The sequence below is a fragment of the Emys orbicularis genome, chromosome 2 (assembly GCF_028017835.1).
Source record: "Emys orbicularis isolate rEmyOrb1 chromosome 2, rEmyOrb1.hap1, whole genome shotgun sequence".
Lineage (NCBI taxonomy): Eukaryota > Metazoa > Chordata > Testudines > Emydidae > Emys > Emys orbicularis.
In genome coordinates, this window is record NC_088684.1 from 44,097,262 (window position 1) to 44,121,218 (window position 23,957).

Below are 23,957 nucleotides of genomic sequence, written 5' to 3' on the forward strand. Positions count from 1 at the left end.
TACTGCAGCCCATAAAAAGCTTTTCTTCTCCTCTCCTGCTAGCTAGCATGTATGTTGGGTGGGTGGGAGGAATCCTCATTCTTCTCTGCCCACCACCTCAGGGGAAATATCAGGCATGCAGCACCTACTCTTCCCTGCTTCCCACAATTCAGGGAGCCTTCTTTACCTTCTTTTTCTGCATGGCCACATTCTGGCGCGGCACAATCGGACCCTTATGGAAGGTTTTGTGCTTTGCTCAGTTTGCTTAGTCATCCATAACTTGAAAGAGCTTAAACTGAGCTGTTTGAACTATCCCCATAGTTTCTCAGAGCCTGCCTTGCCACTGACTTGCTAGGTGAAGCACTGGCATTCACGTTTGCATCAGGGTATTGAAAGGTAATGGAATTTATTTACAAGTAGAGCTGTGTGAATAACTGATTTTTCAAACCAAAAAAATCTTTTCTTTCAAGCTGATCCCAAAAGATTTTTTTTTTTCAGTGGACCAAGAAGAAAAAAATCATTTTGGTCAAACAAAACATTTCATTTTGTTTCTGATGGGTTTTTACCTTTTAATGTTTGTAAATTTAGAAATTAAAAGTCATTTTGAACAAAAAAAATTGAAAAATTTCATTCAGAGAATGTCAAAATGTAATGTTTTGATTTTTTCCAGAAATTTTTTAAAGTTTTTTTCCAGTTTAAACAGTTCAGCAAATTGGATGTGAATTCCCAAAATGTTTTGGCCAACCTCAATCTGCATTTTTCAGTAAAGAAAAGTTTCTGCTCTATTGACTATTAAGATTGCCAACGTGGTCCCTTGTTGTCAGCAGGTAGCTGGTAGAATGGGCATTTCTGGATACCCATCCAAGCACAACAAAATTGTTTGTTAAATGAAACATGCAACCATACAAATGTTTCTAGAACATTCTTACTACTAAAAATCTGGTTCAGGCACACCTTAAATATTCCTGTGTCTACCCCTACCCTTCAGCTGAAGCAATTCACATGGCTTCTGTGCATAGCATAGTATGATTATGGATTAACAGGTGTGAACTCTGCACGGACTCTGATCATGGAATCACTAGTGCTATATCTCCATAGGCAAAACAGGCAAACATTGCTTTTTCAGGAGCTACAATGAGTTTAATAAGAAGTACAACAAGCAAGCAAAAAAACCTGAATAATGAAAAAGACTCAAGTTAGCACCATATTCTATATCTGCCATTTATTAACAGAGCTGCCCACTCCCGTGTCTACTCTTTCATTGAATTTTTCAAGAAAAAAGCCTAGTAGCCATCACGTTGTTTGCTTTGCACCAGGCTGACATAAACCAGCTTCCTCATAGGAACATCTGAGCAATGCCCTTGGCCGTAACAGAGTGGCCAAACTATTATCTGGCTCCTGATCCTGCTTTCCTTCAAGTCCATTTCTTCCTCTCTGGTTGAAAAGAGCTTGTTCCTTGGGTAAACAGTCCAAAAGGAGTGGAAGTTAGCAGATGAGCATTCCACTCCATTTAAACAGCAGAGGATGGAGCATTGAAATCAGAAAGTTGGGAATGAGAGCTGGAGAAGAAAAAGTATTCTACCAAAATGGAGAAGCGGGGAGAAAACAAGCAAGCAGGGAAGGAATGGCAGTGGGAGGCAGGAAAGGGTTTTCCCCTCCTAGCAGATCTGCACAAGAGAAGTGGAAATGAGGTGTAGAAAAGAGAATGCCTAGAAAGGGGGAAAAACCCACAAGAAGGAACAAAGAAAATTACTGACATGGGCTGCCCCAAGAGACAGGTGTTTATGTAAAGGTGTTTTGAGGTGGAGGAAGCAACAAGCACAACAGCACTTGTTCAGGAATTTCATTTTGAGTTAGAAGAGGAAATATAGGAGGGGGATGAGAGGGAAAGTGATGCACATGGTGTGGCAATGCAAAGGTTAGAGTGGTGCTGAGTGAATGGGAAGGTGGTACTTGCACTCTGATACTTAACGGGTTACCCTTGCTATGGGGAGAATAGGGGAGGGGAGTGGTACATCTTTTAGGTGACAAATCTGAGGAACTGTCCCAGATTGAGGTGTCATTAGAGGAGGTTTTAGAACAAATTGATAAACTGAACAGTAATAAGTCACCATGACCAGATGGTATTCACCCAAGAGTTCTGAAGGAACTCAAATGCGAAACTGCAGAACTACTAACTGTGGTTTGTAACCTATCATTTAAAACAGCTTCTGTACCAAATGACTGGAGGATAGCTAATGTGATGCCAATTTTTTAAAAGGGCTCCAGAGGACACCTCGGCAATTACAGGCTAGTAAGCCTGACTTCAGTACTGGGTTGAAACTATAGTAAAGAACAAAATTGTCAACACATAGATAACCATAATTTGTTGGGGAATAGTCAACATGGTTTTAGTAAAGGGAAATCATGCCTCACCAATCTACTAGAATTCTTTGAGAGGGTCAACAAGCATGTGGACAAGGGGGATCCAGTGGATATAGTATTTAGATTTTCAGAAAGCCTTTGACAAGGTCCCTCACCAAAGGCTCTTAAGCAAAGTAAGCAGTCATGGGATAAGAGGGAAGGTTCTCTCATGGACTGGTAACTGGTTGAAAGATAAGAAACAAAGGATAGGAATAAATGGTCAATTTTCAGAATGGAGAGAGGTAAATAGTGGTGTCCCCCAGAGGTCTGTATTGGGCCCAGTCCTATTTAACATATTCATACATGATCTGGAAAAAGGAATAAACAGTGAGGTGGCAAAATTTGCAGATGATACAAAACTACTCAAGATAGTTAAGTCCCAGGCAGACTGCGAAGAGCTACAAAAGGATCTCCATTAAACTGGGTGACTGGGCAACAAAATGGCAGATGAACTTCAATGTTGATAAATGCAAAGTAATGCACATGGGAAAACATAATCTCAACTACACATTTAAAATGATGGGGTCTAAATTAGCTGTTATCACTCGAGCGAGAGACCTTGGAGTCACTGTGGATAGTTCTCTGAAAACATCCACTATCCATTAAGAAAGGGATAGATAATAAGACAGAAAATATCATATTGAGATGGAAAGCTCACTCTCCCAATGAACCTTTTCTGCCAATGGACTTTGATTTTTGCCCTACCTGTGGTTTCTTTAGTGAAGATAACACAATGTATCTGCTACAGCTGACATGGAGCTGGTTTCAGCACCTGGACCAACAAAGCATTTAAAAGAGCCCAAAACACACAGTATCATCCACTTTCCATTAATGGAATGCAAAACAAAGACATTTTAAAATTGAGATGTTTAAAAAAAGAATCTATGCATGCCAAGGAGGAAGGTAATTTTCATCATTGTTTAAAGAGATCAGGAACTAGTTTCAAACTTTGGCTTCTATAAGCCAGTAGTTAAGATTAGCAGTTGTTATAATAAGACAATGTTGTTTATTGACAATTCTAATATACATATCACCTGATAAGAGCCTGGTGGGATAGAAGGGCGGTGGGAAGTGAACATATACTACTTCATCCACTGGGAAAGTTTTCTATAACAGAAAAATTAAAAAGCATCGATAATGTTAAACTACAGAGTGTAATAAGTGCTAGCAGTGTTAGCATTTTACAGCAGTGCGGAAAAAAGTTGCAACTGTTATTCACAATATATGTGCGTACATAATTAAAATTAGAGTACAAACTCTTACAGGGAGGGGCAATAATGATTTGTTTGCATGGCAATGAAACATGCTGTCAGTGCTGAATAAATAATTTACCCCTGAATATACTGGCTAGCCAGTTTCCTGGGTTTTAAGGGTGAACCTCTACAGGTGTCCTTGCTGTAGATGAGAGAGGATGTGGTTTTGTGGGAAGTGGGGCTGAATTCAGACACACCCTGCTCCACCCACGGAATGAGAAACAAAACATGGAGAGTGACAGTAGCGACTCTGTCCTGGCACAGATCCCAGAATTTGGAGGCTCAGCACTTGGCAGTTAGTTGGGTGTTTTAAAATGAAAATAGGACTGTGGAGAAAGAAGGGTGAGAGACAAGAATGGACTTCAATGCAGAATTCAAAGGATGAATGAACTCATCCCAAAGTATACTTCCCTTTAAGCAAGCAAACTTTAAAGAGGAGGAACAGATAAGTGTTCAAAAGAGTTAAGTAGCAGCCAATAAGATTATTCAAATTCCCTATTAACATGACTAACCTTTAACATAATAATAATGAAAAGGCTCTGATCCCTTAGTCTTCCAGACATTTTAAAATATTTTAAACATTTAAAAAAAACAGCAAAATGCTGCCGAGAGAAAATGTTATTTCACTTCAAAGGCCTGGTATTTAGAATGGACCTTGCTTGGCCTCCTTTTTTGGCCTAAGCAAATGCCTGAAAGCAAAAGTGAGGACACAAACTGTCTGATGTCTGGGCAGATTCACTTAGGGCAGTGGCTCTTAACCTTTCCAGACTACTGTACCCCTTTCAGGAGTCTGATTTATCTTGTATACCCCAAGTTTCACCTCACTTAAAAATTACTTGCTTACAAAATCAGATATGAAAATACAAAAGTGTGATAGCACACCATTACTGAAAAATTGCTTACTTTCTTATTTTTACCATATTATAAAATAACTAAATTGGATCTAACTATTGTACTTACATTTCAGTGTATAGTATATAAAGCAATATAAACAAGCCATTATCTGTATGAAATTTTAGTTTGTATTGACTTCGCTAGTGCTTTTTAGATAGCTTGTTGTAATATCTAGATGCGTTGATGTGCCCCCTGGTTGAGAATCTCTGTGGAAGATCTCTGTGGACCCCCAGGGGTACGTGTACCCCTGGTTGAGAATCACTAGCTTAGACCATGTTTACATGGGATGTTAAATTGGATTAGTATGTTTGCTCTAAATATAACAAATTAACTAATCGAACTGAAGTGTGGCTCACATTGCTTTATTATACTGATGTATGGTAGTTTGTTAATCACTGTGTCCACACAGCTCTGCACTTCTCTGAATTAACCGTACAGCATTCTGAGCAGATATCCCATGGTGCAATGATCCACCACTTGCCTCTATGCATTCTGGGATTTTCTTCCATTATATTGCATTGCATTATAGAATGCCTACCAGAAGCTACAGGAATTCTGAGACTTAGGGACAAACTAATAAACTCTCATGATTCCTCCCCTGGTATTCCGTAATTCATCTGTATTTTGCTACCGCCATTTTTTATTTGCTGTCAGATAGCATGGAGGACACATTGCTGAGCACTGTGATAATTATAGTCATTAGAATAAACAGGATGATGCACATATTGGCAAACACACAGCTGACTGGATTTGGGTCAGAGGGTTTTGGATGCCATGGAAATATGACTACTGGTGGAGGAAATATGACTACAGAAGGATGAAATTGAGCAGTTACTTCTGCAGCTTTACTCAGTAGAGTACTACTTCTGGGCTCAGTCAACTAGCACTGACTGGGGAAACAGGATAATGATACAGAACTTGGATAACCAGCAGCAGTTGCATAACTTCAGGATGTGGAAGACCACTTTCCTAGAGTTCTGTGCAGAACTCACTCTGGAGCTGCAGCAGCAGAACACCAACATGAGCTTTCCCCTCAGTGTGGAGAAAGGTGGCCATCACAACTGGGAAGTTCACCATGCCCACTGGCTCCTGGTCAGTAACTAATCAGTGTGGTATTGGTAGGTCAACTGTTATGGGTGTTGTCATGGAGGTGTGCAGTACTATTCAGTGGGTGCTACTGTGCCACATCATAAATCTTGGTGATGCACAGATTGACCTTGCAGAGAAAGGGTTCCCAGACTGTAAAGGGACTGTTGATGGGACCCATGTGCTTTTCCTTTCCACCATACCAGGCTGAAGTCTTTATCAATAGGAAGGGGTTTGTCTCTATGGTGACACAAGGCATGGTTGAACACCATGGAAGGTTCACTAATAGTAACATGGGGTGGTCTGGAAAGGTCCAGGATGCCAGGATCTTTAGAAACTCAAGCCTCTTTTCTGGAATGAGCAAGGTAATTTTTGATTCTCCCACCCAATACAGAAATTAATGAAGTTATGATTCCTCCTGTCATTCTGGGAGACTCAGCTTACCCTCTGTTTGCCTGGTGTATAAAAATGTTTACTAGACATCTGGCCAAGAGACAAGAGTGGATTAGCTATACCCTGAATGGATGAAGGGAAGAGTTTCTGAATATTATAGACAGCCAAAGATAGTGCCTCTGAAAATTGCCCCAAGTGCTTAGAGAAGCAGGGACAAGGAGACATTGTGATCTTACTTTGAGGCTGTTAGATGTTCGGCTGCATGCGTGTGTTCTTTCTGTGTGCTGCACTGGCTCTGGCCAGATAGCTCATACAGCAGGCTCTGATCAAATTGCTCAATAAGACCACAAGACTTGGTTTAATCGCGAAGGCACCTAGCCAGGTTTATTGCCAACGAAGCATGGTGCTAGTGCCCCGGATCAATGGTTACAGGTACACTAACACATGTACGCCCATGACAATAGACCAGCTCAGTCAGTGGCGGGACTTTCCACTGCCCCCTAGGCCAGACAAAGGGTTAAAGCAAGGTATCCCATCATTTATACACTGAGACAGACAATCTGGGATAAACAACTGGTGTTACATGACATGTTTGTTACCTCCCCAGGTACTTTTACTCCTGATGTTTCAGACAACATATCGCTATTCATCACTTTTGTCAAACCATTTTATCGTGTGCTAGGTTGGGGTGTTCTTTTGCTGGCCTGCTGGAATGTGTTTACGTATTCAGTGTGTTTTATCAGTGCTAGCAAAACCGGTGCCGAGTTCATGTACTGGACACTGACTTGCAGGCAAGCACCTGCTTTTGACAGGGCCTGACCGTTGCTCACAGCATAACTTTTGCTGACTTTGGTTCAGGCCTTGCACCAGGCTCATGCTTCAGGCTCTCACTTCCTACTACAGCGGCCAGCACATAGCTGTGTAATGAATATACTGTAACCAAGGAAATGACTGAAAGGTGTTTGTGTATTGATTTTATTAGGACTTGAGACCATAAGGGTGATATTACATAATTGATGAGGGAGCTGTTCCACAATGATTTTTTTCAGATGTTATGCAAAAAAGGGTTTTAGCTAACAAATAAGACTACTTGAATAATAACTAAGAACACAATGCAAACTTAAGACTCGTGGAACCATGGCATGCCCAGCATACAGTGCTCACAAGCTCCTGTAGGTGGGGCACTTGAAACAGTTCTGCTTCTCCATCTCCCGGTGGGTTGAGTGGCATGTGAAGCACCTGCAATTAGATTGATTGAAAGGGAGGTCACAGAATACACCTCTACCCCGATATAACGTGACCCGATATAACACGAATTCGGATATAACACGGTAAAGCAGTGCTCCGGGGGCGGGGGGGGGTGGATCAAAGCAAGTTCGATATAACGCGGTTTCACCTATAACGCGATAAGATTTTTTGGCTCCCGAGGACAGCGTTATATTGAGGTAGAGGTGTAGTATGTTCACCATAGTCCACAGGACAGCACAAGGGTGGGGGACAGTGCTTGACCTTTGTAACAAAAGATGTCGTAGCATAGTTGTTGGCTTCTGTATCATGTCCCTTTCCAGGGCCATACACTGCCTTTCAAGCCTTTGGGATTGCTCCTGGATACCCTCTTTCTGCCTTTGTGGCCCTCTAGTGTGATGCAGGCATTAGTTTCCTGAACTTTTCCACTCATCTTTTTTCCTACTTTGGCAGATGGAAAGCATTTTAGCAGGTGATAAGGCTGATGTATACAGAGGCAGTGGTGGTGTAGCTACTAAGGTAAATCAGGAAAAAAGCAAAGCTACACATTGTCACAATGCTAGCCCTATGCCAACACTGCTGGAGTGTTTTTCCTGCAGTTTTCTAATGCCAGTCCCATCTTCTCTTCCCATGTGGGGGTTTGCTTTGGCATGGTGAGCTGTTTTCTAAGTTACTTCCTCCCTTCTAGGATCCCTATACAAATACTTCATGGGAGTAGCTAGGGTAAATGAGTCCATATATTAGAGCAGAGATCGGCAACCTTTGGCACGTGGCCCATCAGGGAAAGCCGTTGGTGAGCCGCGACGGTTTGTTTACCTGCAGCGTCCGCGGGTTCGGCCGATCGCAGCTCCCACTGGCCGCGGTTTGCTGTTCCAGGCCAATGGGGGCTGCGGAAAGTGGTGTGGGCCGAGGGATGTGCTGGCCACCACTTCCCGCAGCCCCCATTGGCCTGGAACAGCAAACCGTGGCCAGTGGGAGCTGCAATCGGCCGAACCTGCAGACGCTGCAGGTAAACAAACCGTCCCAGCCTGCCAGTGGATTTCCCTGAAGGGCTGCATGCCAAAGGTTACCGATCCCTGTATTAGAGTATGTTACATTCCAGTCGATTCCCAGTGGACACAGAGGGGTCTTGTTCAAAAAGGCAATGGGCAAAGTGGAAAGATACTAAGTTCTGGAAAACACCAGTTGCATGGGCATGCCCAAGAAGCCACAGGGATTTGCAATGTATGTGCCAAAGTGGAGCACTATCTTTTACCTGAAAATCTCTTTTCTGACACCTGTACCTCAGCCCAACATGCACAGCAAAATAAACTAATGTTTGCATTCAGCCAAGTTTCTGAAAAAGTTTAACAATGCTGAGGATGTGATTAGAAATGCCTTGCAATCTCTATGCATTTTGGAATTCCTGTGGACCCTGATTTTGGCAATTTACCTCAACAGTTAACTGTACCTAAAATCTCATTTGTAGCAATGTATTATGACCCAAAATACATTTTTTACTGCTGTTTTTGTCTGTTGCTACAACATACCTACCATGCAATGTGTTTGAGTTGTTTTCATGCACTGCGATGCTGACATGGGTAGAACAATGATAGACAAGGAGGGAAAGGAGTGAATCGCATGCAGTTCTGAAAGGATGGGATAGGGGCAGTCCAGGTGGCTGATGACTGGGGGATTGGGCACTTGAGGGAAAGAAAGCCTTTATAGCTTTAACACTCCAGCCTGGATGCCAGTTTTTTGGGGGAGTGGGGAGGTTGCAATTAAAAGCAGAGCAGGTAAACCAGGGAGACAGACTGTCAGAAGCTGGAAGTGATCACTCAATAATTGCCTGTTTTGTTCATTCCCTCTGAAGCACCTGGTGTTGGACACTGTCAGAAGACAGGATACTGGGCTAGATGGATCATTGGTCTGATCCAGTATGGCTTTTCTTATGTTATTAGTGTAACTAGAAAAGCTTAAATCCCCTCTCCCTGTACAGCTTATTGTAATACAGCACAATACTTACTAGCAGAGGTTCCCTTTGAAGTATTTTCAGGGTGGCTGTACATGTGGGACTCTTATGTACTCTGAGTCCACCATGCCCTACAGTTCCTGGCTGTCTGGAAAACTGTGCTTCTGCTCAGACCCCATACTATATGTGAGGTCTAAAGACACTTACTATGCTGTCCTGGGGTGCTTGCACTGTTGTCTGGTTTGCTTTCTGGAAAAAAATGTCCACCACATGATTCTTTGGGGGTGGGGGAGGTGGAAACAGTCAAGCTGCTCATAATATGGACAAGTAGTAGGAGTATTACCAGAGATCCTGTTCTTGTCCCTTGTCTTCAAGTACTTCTGCAGAAGCTCCTTTGTTCTGACTTGGTACTGGGACAAGATCTGGGAGCAGGCTCTCACCTTCATTTGCTCTGACAGCATCTTGTAGATGACTGCATTCCAGTTACTCTTCTCTCCAGCTCGGACTGGATATGCAGCTCTCCATAGGTGGTAATCAAGACCAGGAACTGTGAAGGGATCCATGCCAAAGCGGGCAGTGTTGGGGGTTGGGGCAGCAGCATCACTGCTATCCTGGGTATTCAACTGAATGTGTTAACTCAGCACTATCTGGTATTGAAGAGGAGCGCATATACCTGCATCATGCTAGCATTTAAACAGAGGTAATTCTGGTGAAGATGATGCTCCTCCTCTGGCAGTGGAGACACAAAGGTAAACTGATTCAGGCATAAAGCAGTGCACTATGGGATAGCAGGGAATGCCTGATAGAAACTAGGTAGTTAGGAATGTGTTCACATGAACCTTAGAGGAACTATAACCTGAAGAGTTACTCCTGTTTCAAAGAGGATTAATTACTGTTACCTAAGACACCAATTTTGATTAAATAATGCTTGTATGTGGATACAAGGGACTTAAAAAAAAAAAAAAAAAGAAACCCCAAACTAAAATTAATCTTATGCAACTTCCCAAAGTAGAGAAGCCCATAGAAATGTACAAGTACATCTATACCTGCAAAATGGTACCTCCTGGCAGTTGTGGTTATAAGAGAAATACAAATACAAAAAATACAAAAAAAAAAAAATACAAAATACAATTTTGAATACAAAAAAACCCATCAAATCCTTAAAACCACAACCTTAAGTATCAAAGTATACACCATAGCAAGTGTCACAATTTAAGATTAGTGCTCCTCTTTTCCTTCAGGGAATCCTGGCCAACAGAGTGATTATATTCATTTTAACATGGATATATCTTCAGAATATGAATTAAATATAAATTGTAACGTTGAACTGCTTAACTTCTATTTAACAAGTGTTGTGAAAAGTTATTCAAGGCAGCTTCTACAGATTTAGTGTGTTTTCTTCAGTACCTCTACCTAGGAGGCATTTATTTTTGCAGTAGAAGCAGAAGTGGTGGGGTTATTATATACCAGTGCTAGAGGACTAACCACAGTGCATTGGGGCTCACGTCATCTATCCCATAAGATAGCTAGAAGTAAACACCACATATCTGAAGGTTAGGTTGCAGCACGACAAACTATAGGAAGGGTATATATTTGCATTCAAATGCAATGGTGCTGTGAAGTTGCTTTAGGCAAGTTAGGAAGCAGGAGTGCCTCAACAAATGTCAGTTACTATTCTACAACAGTGTTCTCTCCCACAGCACTTAAATTTAAATGTGGTCTTCACTTGACATCAACTATAAACAAAATTTAGGCAAGAAGTTAGTTCTATCGGACTTCAGAAATAGTTCCTCCCATCTACTCCTGGGGGAATTCTGGGCCACAGTGGATGCACAGACTTTATGTCCCCCACTGATTTCTTTGCTTCTCTGCAGAAAAATGACTTTCTGATGGGGAAGCAAAGGGAAGCCACAAGAGTGGTCAGGCAAGGTCCCCATCCCCCCAGCAGTATGTTTTGGGTGCCCAGGGCAGCTGGCAGAGAGGTAAATCACTATGGGGCAAGGGGCAGGATGGGGAACACCTGGCTGGTAGCTGCTACCCTGCACTAGGCTCAGCTGCTAGTCCCGGCTGGGCTGGAGAGGATGGGGCTTCTTCTTTCCCTGTATGGCAGCCGGGGCCAGGTCAGACCCATCCCCAGATTTCTCCCCCAGCTGCAGGAAGCTCTGCAAACTCTCCCCCCCTTCCTGCATCCATCGCTTCACAGCTGCAGGGGGAGGGATCCATGTACAGGGAGCTGCTCCCCCATCCACCCAACCCCCATACATCCAGACCCCCTCCTACCCAGACCCTCCAGCCAAGCCTCACCCACCCACAATGAGCCCCCTTTCCCCTGCACCTGGACCACCCCACCAAGCCCCCCACACCCAGATCCCCACCCCACCAAGCCCCACTCCCCCAGCATCTGGACCCCCCTGCCAAGCTCTATCCCTCCCACACCCACCTGCTGAGCCTCAACCACCTGCACCTGGACTCCCCTGCAGAGTCCCATTACCATTGCACCCAGAACCCCCCAACAAGCCCCTGTGCACCCAGATTGCCCCACACACAGCTCTCTCAACCCACACCTGAATCCTCCAAACTAAGCCCCTCCACACTTGCATCCTGCCTTGCTGATCCTACCCACCCACACCTGGTGCACCTGGCACAGAGGGGCAGGGCCCTGGGGTGATTCTGGGGCAGACCTGGTCCTTGCGCTGTGTCAGGGTTGGGTACAGCCTCACCGCTGAGTCCATGTCCCAGGGGGAGAGGGGAGCTGCACAATGAACTTACACCTCCATGCAGCCAGTGGACTGTGCTCCCCGTGGCCATGCTAGAGCCTCCACATTTATTTGACAAATAAAATTTGCAGAATTTTAAAATATTGTGCGTAGAATTTTTATTTTTTGTGCAGAATTTTTTATTTTTTTGGGTACAGAATGCCCTCAGGAATACTCCCATCCTCCTCTTCTACATTCTAAATCCCACCACCAAAAAAATACTTGGGAGTGCCACAGTACTGACTTATACCATTGCATCACATATTTGTGCATATTAGACATATTCATTTCCTTTTTTCAGATTGAGTATGGTCCATTGCATGTCATATTCATAATAGAAAAGGTGCAGGCCCCAAGTTTAATAGAGAACAGTTTGAGCTTGACAGTTGGTGTTACCCTCCCCTTTCTTCTTGCCTGGTCATAACCAGGCTCACCCCTCAACCATCCATGAAGACTAATAGGAAGATAACAGGATATACACAGTAATAATAAAAAGTATGGGAGAGACACAAGCTTAACGGTAGCTAGGATCAGAATTAAAGACAGTAGTATAGTCCCGTAGCCAAGGCCCAATGCTGGGAGTTGAGACCTGCATTCTCAAACTGGCTCTAACTTGGTGTATTACCCTGGCAAAGAAGTCGCATCACTCCTATTTTCCTACCCAACCTTTTGTCTGCCTTGTCAATTTAGAATAAGATTTTCAGAGCAGGGACTGTCTCACCAGACAGTGTTGTACAAAGCCTAACAGAATGTAGCTTCAATTCTGGCAGTACTGTAATGGGTTAGAACTCTCTCCCATAGCCAGACTTTTAGGGGAAGAAAGGCAAAATAATGTTCCTTGTGTGCTGCAGAACAAAGTGTTACCTTAAACAAAGTGATGTCTGTATAACTGATCTTTTTATTGAAGTCTATTAGAAGACGGTTGTAGATTATGTCATATGGCGTTCAATAAGTACAGTTATACTACCTCAGTTCACTGCATACATTTTGAGTAAATCTCCAGCCCATACATAAATACTGGTTCATTTGATCCTGTATATGTGCATCTTTTGTATGAAAAAGATTTTTATAAGTAACTACTGTACACAGAGGATCAGTGTTAGGTTTAACAAGTTAGGACTTGTACCAAACCCATATTGAGAGCCACACATTAAACATTTCAATATATGTATTATGTTTAACAGTAGAAAAGTGTAATGAAGTCTAAATAATGTAACAGCTTAAATACATTTCGTAAGGGAATGAAAGACAGCATAATGGAGGACAAAAGAGCATACTGACCTATCTAATGACATTTAGTCATTAATATGCAACATACAAAGCCAATGCTGACTAACAACCAACACTTGTTTGGGACGTTATAGGTTGTTCTCTCCCCCCCGAAGGTCCAGTTTGTCATTCACATTCCAGACAACATCCTCAATTTGGGGTGGGGCAGGGTGAGGGAGGAAATGAAGCAAGCTCTGCTGTAAAGATCAAGTTTCTTCTACCCACAGAGGGAAGACCAACATATTTTGTTAAGGCTGCAGGCAGTTAAGGCTGCACAGCATTTGTATGATGAAACCAGTGTGTACTATAAAGTTCAGTGGTTGTGGTAGGCTTACTTGGTAGTATTAATGTTTATTGGAAAACTCAAGTAGCTTAATGACCAACCAAGACAGGAAACGATGTTTTTACAGCATATATAATATTAATTTGACTCAGAAGATTCCTTAAGTTAGTTATAACGGAGAACTCCAAAAGAGAGTTAAACACCTTCCTGACTTTTTTAATAATTATAATGCAACATAGAAGATACTGAACATGGTGACCTATAACTGCTCCAGGGCCTCTAGAAACAAGATCACAACTATTTACTAGGAGAATACATGTAATCAAGAAAGTTTCTACAATAAAAGCTAGAATAAGTTTTTGAATTAAAGGAATATCACTAAGTGTATAAAGGGCCACTGATGCTATTTGAGTTGAGAAAGCCCTCAGTTTCATGTTATGCTTATTTAGATATAAAAAGTTAAAGAGGGACTGAAAACTTGATATGATGGCCTCTATGCCTACTTTAGAGTCATGTGTTCAGTAGTTACAGTTGTATAAAATTTAGTCTGAAATACCATGTCATCTCCTTTTAACTTTGCAATTCAGTCATTACAATACAGAGAAACATTTAAGAGACTTTCTTCTATCATGAAATTGTGGATGCAAGAGAACATGCATTCGCTGATTGAGTTCTTTCAAAGGATTTACAGTAATTGATGTTGTAATGCCAAGAAAGCAACTATCGTTATGCATACAACATGCAGGCCAGTTAGTCTTCTCTATTAGTACACCTATTTACAAGCTATATTAATCTTTGACGTTTTCAATTTACCAACCTATATAAAACATGAGTGAATTTCCCCTGATGTTGATATTTAAGTAATCCAGTACACGTGACCCAGCTGAAACTACCACAACAGAAGAAGTTAACATTAGTGCTTATTTACTGAACCACCAAATAGCTAACAGTGATTTTCTAGTCTCTTCAGAAGTTCATATTAGAATTCATCATGTGATTAGAGGAGATTTTTGGTACCAGACAGTAGTATTGCCTGACAAGGATGTGACCTTTTGAACAGGCACCACAGTTCTGACTGAAAATACTTCCATGTTTTGCAAAAGGCAGAGTTATGGTTTCATACTGCAAGATGAAGTCTTCCATAAGGGACTGTTCTTATGCAGTTGATTTTTCAGTGATGGCAGAAAGATATTATTGCCCTTAAAGTTGTGCAAAAAAATCCCCCCCAAAAGCAGAAGACTGTCAACATGAGGGAATTTAAGACTGCATTTGTTTAAGTTACTATGAGATCCCAATATGCTTACCCTAGTTATCTTAAGTTCTGGTTGATTATGGCTTAAAGAGTTGCATTTGAAAGTTAAAAATACATATATATTTGCCTAGAATGTTAAGTGAAGAATGACATTGTCTAAGCAAAATTGGGAAAAAACTCAAGGATAGAGTTTATCAAGTTAGTTTCCTATTACTTAAAGCATCTTCCTTTCCCTAGGGAGAAAAAAAAATTAAGGTCAAAACACCACACATACATGCAGAATAACCATATCTACTTTGCAGACAAAAATTCATTCTTATCAATTCTGATATTCAGCAAGATTCCTATCTTTATCTAGTAAGATAGCCATATAGATATTTACAAGCAGATTTTGTTTCATGACTAGTCAAAATAATGTGATGATTAATAGAGTTATCTATCCCCCTCTCTCTCACCTACCCCTACCAAACCTCAAAATATTGTTCTAGCAGCATTCATTGATTCAATAGTGCAAACTTGTTTCAAGTCCCTCTTTCCATGTTGTGCCATCTTCTTGGAAGACTTAGTTCAATAGCACTTTCCACAGTCAATAAAACTTTGGGCAATGGAGGGAGAAATGTACTTGCACACATTTTAATTCCAATGAGCAGACACTCTGGTTTGCTCACCAAGTATATTTTCGTCTTCTGATCAGACTAGTCATTGTTATGACAACTTTGGTAAATTGTACATCCATTTAAAGTTCAGAATTCCTCATTTTGACATGCACCTACAATATGAGAGTTGAACTGCACCACAATAATTGTAATGTCATCTCTGTACATCCTAGCCAACTCTTCTGGAAGACTAAGCATCTTGGACAGCCGTTCATGATCAACAGTGCCAAACTCATTATTTCCCACTGCATGACGTATCAGATGAGTTGCTGCATTCTGATCTTCAAATGCAGAGGAGATTCTGGCTCTCCTTTCTGTTAGGAGACCGTGCATCTGTCCCAGAGTTACCTTATAACCACCAACAGCTATTGGCTGTTGGTGATGAACTCCAGTGAGATACTCTCCTACAATTCTAACCACGTCCTGCCTATGCATGGTCTCCCACAGGCCATCTGTAGCCAACACCAGGAATTTATCCTGAGGCCTTAATTTGTGATGTATGACCTCTGGCTCAGCTGTGAGATATGGAGGAGTGTGATAGTTAGGAGGGATAAACTTGGTATACTCATTGTCATTCAACTGATCTGGGCCCGATTCTATAACTCTCTTCTGAAGTTCAATGCTCCATTTGAATTTCACATCACCAAAAGCTCTGAAAGGCATCAATAAGCCTAACAGCCTATCTTGTTTTACAACACTTTTCTCTTCAGACTTTGGGTGCTCCAGTTTTACTCGTTCTATTTCACTTTCATTTTGTGCATTATGATCGTAGGACAGAGTGACTGCAGACCAAGATCCATCTTCTTCTTGAACACCAAGCATTGCCCTGCTGTCACCAGTATTAGCAATATGCAAATCAACACCATCTACATGAGCCACGCAGGCGGTTGCTCCTGAAAAAGCCACTCGCAGTACCAAGTAATTGAGAAAAGAGTTTGGATCTCCCACTTGAGCTTCTAATGAAATATCATTATCAAGCCTCTTGAAAGCATTAATTAAAGCCTCTTTTACATCCGTAGTCTCTCCAGTGTTGAGGTCTATGAGCTCCTGCCAGTAAGTTCTTAAACTGTTGAAATACAGTTTGGAAGCTTCCTTACTAAAATAATCATTGGGATGCTTGTGCCACTGTAAGATGGGCAACAGGGCATGGCCACTCTCCACTGCATTTTCTATTTCAAGTAGAGTCTCATGAGGTAACAAAGAGACAGCAATGTAGTAGAAGAGTCTTTCGCTGACAGCCTGAGCACAAGCACAGCCTGCATGGCCATCAAATACACCTAGAAGCATTCCTCTTGTTTGTAAGCATGTCGCCGCACTCCTCCTGTCTTCTATTGGAGCATTAGCAGGCAACTGGTTGCTATCAAAGCCAAGAATAGAACTTATGTTTTTGCCATCAAATTCTGGGACTTTAAAGCTGTATTCATTTGCTTTCAGAATGCTGTTGACCTGTGGAGGAGTGAGGTAAAATCTCTGTGGTGTGGAAACATAGCTCCTTGCATGGATAAACTGATTAAAATTCTCTTTTGGACAGAGCGTTGCAAGTTTCTTCTGAGGTGCACATCTCAAATGATTGTGAGCCAAATGAGGTGACAAACAACAAAGATGTTTGTGATGGCAGTAGCACACTGTATTGTATATCCTGCCAATCTCGCAGTTACGAATCAATGGAAACAGTTGAGTTGGTGCTGGCATGGCATCAGAGAATAATGGCAGTCTGGAGCTTCTGACAGGAATTGCTAAAAGACAAGAGGGAAAAACACAACATACCACTAGGTTTAGTGAAGCAGTTAGCATTAACAGCATTAACATAGATAGATTTGTATCATAGAAAGCTTAGCTATAGAACAAAATAAGTTAACGTTTCAAGACAGTGAGGAAAATAGTAAAGTTGATGAAATTGTACACCATTATACACCCACACCCAGAGTCCTTTTAGGGAAGGGGAAGAAGGAAAGGCAGTGTAAAAAAAAAATGCTTGCAGAAGTGTATCATCTTGTTCAGGAGCAATGTGAAGTATACTGTACTTAAATATTTGATTTAGATATTTTGGTCTTTGGTACCAGACACAAGGTAGGAAGTTAAATGAGTACCATCCTTGTATATTAGGCGGGTTGCTAAAATAAATTCACAAAGAAATTGGAGGCTAGTAAGCCACTCCTTGGAAGTCTGCTTTCATTTCCCAGTCTCACCTCCTGGGCCACCAGGAGCCAGAAGATGCTGTGGAGGGAGCAAAACTAATCCCAAGCTAGAAGTGGTGAGGTGAGAAGAGTGCCTCAATGCTGGCAGATACAAGGAGCTCTGAAATTCTTCAAACTGAGGGCACATCTACACTGCCCTGCAATTCGGACTAAGGGGGGCACAAATAGCAGTGCACACCAAAGTGCTGCGCTTTAACTCACCCATGTGGATGCTGCAGGTGCAAACTGAGTCTATGAGTCCCAAGTGCACACTAAGTAGTTCTCTTTGAAGTTTCTACACAAATATCATTAAGTCTTGAGAGCATTAATTAAAGCCTCTTCTACATCAGAAGCCTCTCCAGTGTTGATGCTCCTGCCAGTAAATTCTTAAACTGTTTAGATTAGTTTGGAAGCTTCCTTACTAAAATAAATTATTGGACTTTCAAGGGAATATTAGTGCAAATGTGAGACCTTTAGGTTTATGCCCACAATGTCCACCTGGGAGAGTTACAGAGCAACACGTGGGTGCACACTGTGGGGCAGTACAGTAACTCCTCACTTAAAGTCATCCCGGTTAACATTGTTTCGTTGTTACGTTGCTGATCAATTAGGGAACATGCTCGTTTAAAGTTGTGCAATGCTCTAACGTCATTTGGCAGCTGCCTGCTTTGTCCACTGCTTGCAGGAAGAGCAGCCCAGTGGAGCTAGCTGGTGGGGGCTTGGAACCAGGGTGGACCGGCAGCCCCCCGCTCCCCTAAGTTCCCTGTGCAGCAGCTGCCCAGCAGGCTAGCAATTGCAACTGTCCCTCCCCCCACTGCCATGTGCTGCTCCTGCCCTCTGCCTTGGAGCTGCTCCCAGAGACTCCTGCTTGCTGTGCGGAGTGTGGGGTGGGAGGAAGAGGAGGATAATGTCAGGGTGTCCCTCTTCCCCCTGCTCCTGCACCCCACTTACCCCATCTTCCATAGAGTGGGTGGACACACGACCGGGCTCGGGAGGGAGGGAACTTGCTGGCAGCAGCTATGTCTCAGCAAGCTGATCTAATTAACAAGGCAGTGTACTTAAAGGGGAAATGCGCATCTCTCGCTCACACTGTGTGTGTCTCGGTCTGCGATGCTGTCTCCCCTCCCTCCATTCCTGCTGCCTTCTAGAGTGAGAGAATTAACCCTTGAGGGCTCAGCCAATTGCTAGTTCATCATTTTGCAGTAAGGCATTCCCTGGGAAATATCCCACCCTCTGACTCCTCCACCAAGCTTCACAATCATCATCACTGTGTACCAGTATTAAATTGTTTAAAACTTATACTGTGTGTGTGTGTGTATGTGTGTGTATATAAATATAGTCTTGTATGGTGAAAAAAATTCCCTGGAACCTAACCCCCTCATTTACATTAATTCTTATGGGGAAATTGGATTTGCTTAACATTGTTTCACTTAAAGTTGTATTTTTCAGGAACATAACTACAACGTTAAGTGAGGAGTTACTGTATAGACATAGTCCCCTGTCTAAATTAGGCCTTCTAGAGGGGCCTACACAAAGTTATCTGCACTGACAGTTCTATTAACTTTAGGAATGCCCCCTTAAATTGAGAGTTTGAAAACCAAAGATTATAGCATAAATGAGCCAAGAGATTCATACCTGTAGATTAGGTCTTATAATAATGGCCTTCTGCCTTGTAGAAACAACTTGAGAGCATCTACATTTTCAATTAATAGAAACTATAGTTTGTTCCAATGTCTTATTCTCAGGGGAAAAGTGTCCAGAATAAGATGTTAGTGTTCTTTATTTAAAAAAAAAAAAAAATTATTCTCATTACAAAACTAGTCTCTCACTTATAAACTAAAAAGGGATTTTTTTTTTTGTAGTTAAGGCTTTTATTTGCAAGCTTTGTGCAAGGGGACAGGATGACAGATTTCAAATCCCCACCCCGAGATTAAAAAGTGGCTTCTTGCTAGAAAGATTCAAGACAGGAACTCTACTACAAAGGAATCAAGCAAAAGTATTCTACATAGCAACTGAATAGATTACTCAAGAACATCTCCCCTAAAAAGAAGCTAGGTTGAAGAGGCACTGACCACCACCACATCCCTCCAGAGAATGGTCCCTGCTAAAGTCATACAATTAAAAATCAGTACATAAGTAATGTTACTAATCAGAATTGTGTGATGCAACTAACTTCAACAGTATTAAAGAATGCATTTGCCCCACTATAAGGTAGTCACATAATGAACCAAGTATTTGTTAATAAACTGACAAATACCAATGCCAATATAACATTTGGTGATTACAATTCTACCAGCTCTATTACTTCTCAGTTTCATTCTACTTTTTCTTTTTTCTATAAGATCATGGTATCCCTTTTCTTCATGTGTCATCAGCACATTTCCTCTTCCTTCTCTCCCTCCACACTCTCCTCTCCTCCCATTTTCCCCTCAAAAAGTTCCCCTCTCTATGTCTGTGTATTTTTAAATGAAACAAACACACTTCCTCTTTTTAGCTTCAGTCTCTCCCACCCATCCCGCTCCCAGCCACATAGCTCAGAAGTTTTACCAGAGACCTAATACACTGAAGACTATACCCCTAAGTAACAACAGGCTGCCACCCTAATCCTAAGTGAACATGCAGCAGAACAGCCAGGGCTCTCTCCAACCACAGACTTCTTTGAAAGGGCAGGGTGCTAAAATTCTTTCCAGCATGCTGTCCCCAGACTCAGCTCAAGGGCTCTATCATTTAGGTCAGCCTCCAGCTAATAGCCATCTGATAAATTTGAAGCTGCCCTCCCACGCAGGCTTTAGAAGGGATAATATTCCCTGTCATTTTCTCGGCTCTTGCCATAAGGTAAGTGGGTGTGAAGGTCTCCACTACTCTACCCCTCCTTCACCTTTCTGTATACAGCTATAGTGGTGGTGTCTCTGCTACTCTACTCCTTTTCTAATTCTGTTTTTGGATCTTCATCCACAGTGAATAGCTTTAGTGTCTGCCTCAGTGAAAACTGACTCAATTGTTGTCTGTTTCCATTGTACCTTATGGGGCTCCTAAAACCAGCTGTGAAAACTCATAAAACTGGTTAGTTTTCACTTCTGCTGTTGTCCACAGCTTTCCCCAGCTTCAGCAGACGTACTGAAACACACCTGTCTGTAGACTTAATAAACAAAGCACTGCACTGGTTTACACACAATTCATATCTGGACCATAATAAGGTCTAGGTTGCTTGATTTATTTATTTTTAAAATTAGAGTGAAAGCTTATAACTTGTCAAAGTTGATGGCATTCACCCAAGAAAGCTTCCAACTTGACCTGGGCAAGTAGGTTGGAAAGGACAGGCTTGAACACACACACAAAGCATTCCAGTATCACTTCGCTAGCTAACTCTAATAGTCCCTTCTATTACAGAAGTATGCAGAAAGTTCTATATACATATTACTTTTGAGTGTCATGTTCACGTAGCATCTTTTTTAGCAAGACAAAAAAGTCTCAATAGGTTCTTTAGGTATACTTATGGTCAGAAAAGCGGATATTGGGTGTTCTATATTTTTTCTTCATCAGATGTTTATTGCATCAAAATTTTATGATTGCTAATTTCAAAGTCAAATTGTGTTCAGCTTCACAAGTCACCCTACCCTAGCAATTTTGTAGAAAGAACTCTGCTAAGTTTTTGTTGTTTGATCCATGATGAAGCAAAAATACAAATAATGTTTTGCAGCTGTATTGGCTCTGCAGTGCCACCAGAGGTTAAGTTAGTGAAAACCTTATCTGTATCAGTTTAAAAAAAAACCCACACCCATCAACAACATAGGGAAAACATACAGAGGACGTGAAGTTAAAAAGAGAAAAGCATTGAGAAGGCAGGCTCATGTTTTTCATGTTTGTTTTTGTAACTGCAAACATACTTAAGCTTTTCCTTGCCCTGTATGCTTTACAGCAGATCACATCCTATACTGACATGTGCATAAGCAGCCTATTTTGAATGTTAGTTTTAATAACGGTTAGCATAATGAGCCAGGATTTAAGTGAAGTGCTGAATTCACTGACAAGGTACAGAATTACTACAAGCCTGCTCAGTTACCCCTATAAACACTGATACAAAGTATGGCCTCAGACCACAACTAGACAGGATACTTTCATGGTGGTCCACACAAAGTATTTTAAGAACCAAGTAGTGAAAATTTGGTACAAGACAAGACAAAGAAACAGGAAGAACTCAAAGGCAAAATTAGTTGGAAATATTACTAGTCAGCTTGTCAAGTGATTAGAGCCAAGCCTGCCTTAAAAGAGCCCCCAGGGAATGGCCTGGAAATAACACTTTTCAGACCATAAATGCTTTATAAACATTGTGTTTATAGCTATGCAGATTCTGGATTTTTTTATAGTGCTTATCACTATAGTAATGTACTATTTAGGTATGAATATATAATTTTATAACATTTTTAAGGCCCTGGAACATTTGTTTTAGTCAATATATTAAAAGTCACCATATTTTGGTGCTACACAAAAAAATTTGGTTCCTCCCCTAAAAGTACTAATGATTAATTAATTGCATCAGAAACCCCCATATCTTACAATATGAAACCTACCCCATGCCAGTTTCAAAAGCCAGACAGAGCTGTTCAGGAAAATGAACCGATCAGTCTAGTCTATTGAGAATGGATGTTGGGGAGAGACAAACCATTAGGCAGGAGTTTTAGCTGGTCAGGTGTCAGCCCCCATTAAGAGCCAGCTAGCCCTTCTCTCGTGCAGGCAGTGGTTCTCAAACTTTTGTACTGGTGACCCCTTTCACATAGCAAGCCTCTGTGTGCAACCCCCCTTTTAAATTAAAAACACTTCTTTACATACTTAACACCATTATAAATGCTGGAGGCAACGTGGGGTTTGGGGTGGAGGCTGACAGCTCCCGACCCCCCCATGTAATAACCTGGTGACTCCCTGAGGGGTCCCAACCCCCAGTTTGAGAACCACTATCCCTTCTTTAGCTCCCACCCGACCCCAGTCCCAGCTACTCAGTAAGGATGAGTGCAAGATACATACCGATCCGCCTGGGCCCAGGACACACACACATTCTCCTGTCACAACAAGAAGCCGCCAACATCCACAAAGCAGCAGGAGCAGCCCAGGGAAAGCAAGGCAGAGAGGTTACCAAGGCGAGCGCGGAGAAAGAGGAGCAGCAGCCGCTCTCCAACATTGAAGGGAGACAGGCGAGACACACACAGGCGGTTTGTGCCGCCAGCGAGCAGCCTTAGCAGCAGCAGCCGCACATCCTTGAGGATGGAGCGCGAATAACCCTACAGCGGCCCCCGCACCACAGCCCCCGCGCACATCAGCCTCCCCCGCCGCACCGGGAGGCAGCGCGCGTCGCCCCGCCACCCACCACCCAGCGCGACGGTACCAGTCCCCGTCACACACACCCCGCCCCCGCCCGGCTCCGGACGAGCGGCACAGCGGGGTGACGCAGCCCCACAGCAGGGCACAGCGGCTCTGTGGACGTGCCCCCCTGGCTAGGGCACTGGCGCAGCCCGCCGCACGCCCCGGCCCCGGGCTGTGTGGACACGCACCTGGCCAGCTCTGGGGACGCGCTCCCGGCCACAGCCGGGGAGACCCTTCCCGCGCTGCCTGCGCGCCCAGGAGCGGGAGGGGAGAATGGCGCGGAGCTGCCAGACCGGCGCGCCCCGCTCCCGGCTCCTCCGCGCACTCAAACGGCAGCGACCGAAGAACGCCCCGCAGGCGGGGGTGATGACGCGCCGCGGATTATAACCCCCTGCCGCTAGGGCCGGGCCGCCCATTGGCTACGAGGGGAAGGGGCCACATGACGCAGAAGGTCCGGAGGCCTGGACTCACCGGCGGTGCCGCGAAGCGGTCCCAGCGGAGCGGCCCGTCCCCTCCGAGCTCCCGGGGGTGACCCGGCCAGAGCGGGCGGGGCCGGCGCGAAGGGGGAGGGGCGCCCACAGCTCTGCCCCTTTGAGGCGGGACGCCCGCCGCGTGAGAGCCAGGCCCCTCCCCCTTAGCCGCCGCCTCACGGGAGATGGGGTTGCCTCGCCTCTGCCGCCCTAGCGCGGGCCCCCGCCCGACCTCTCGGCAAGGGCAGCTGCTGGGCCGGGCGAGCCGTAGCGCCCTGACTCGCTGCCTGCGGGGAAACCTCCCTTCCCCAGGCCCCTTTTCCTCGCACGCCCGCCGGAGTCCCGCACCGCTGCTAAACCGGGCTGGGGCGCAGCCCTGCAGCAACGTGCCTCCCCGGGGCACAGGTGCAGAGAGCCCGAGCCTCTCCCGCTGGGACCCTCAGAGCCTGCCCGCTCTCCTTCCTCAGCTTGGGCCAAACACAGCCTTGCCGCCCCCTGCTTTCAGCCGGGGGGAAGGGGGTTCTTGCAGTCC

At 43.5% G+C, this 23,957-nt stretch overlaps 1 protein-coding gene across 1 annotated transcript; it reads right to left on the bottom strand.

Moving 5' to 3' along the window:
• Nucleotides 1–12,790: 12,790 nt before the first annotated feature.
• On the bottom strand, nucleotides 12,791–23,484 carry PDP1 (pyruvate dehydrogenase phosphatase catalytic subunit 1). Its single transcript, XM_065398019.1, has 2 exons — nucleotides 23,427–23,484; nucleotides 12,791–17,156 (listed from the first exon to the last, which is right to left on the bottom strand). Exon 2 carries the CDS (start codon nucleotides 17,110–17,112, stop codon nucleotides 15,508–15,510), a length of 1,605 nt encoding a protein of 534 aa, XP_065254091.1. The 5' UTR covers nucleotides 17,113–17,156; nucleotides 23,427–23,484; the 3' UTR covers nucleotides 12,791–15,507.
• Nucleotides 23,485–23,957: the final 473 nt, after the last annotated feature.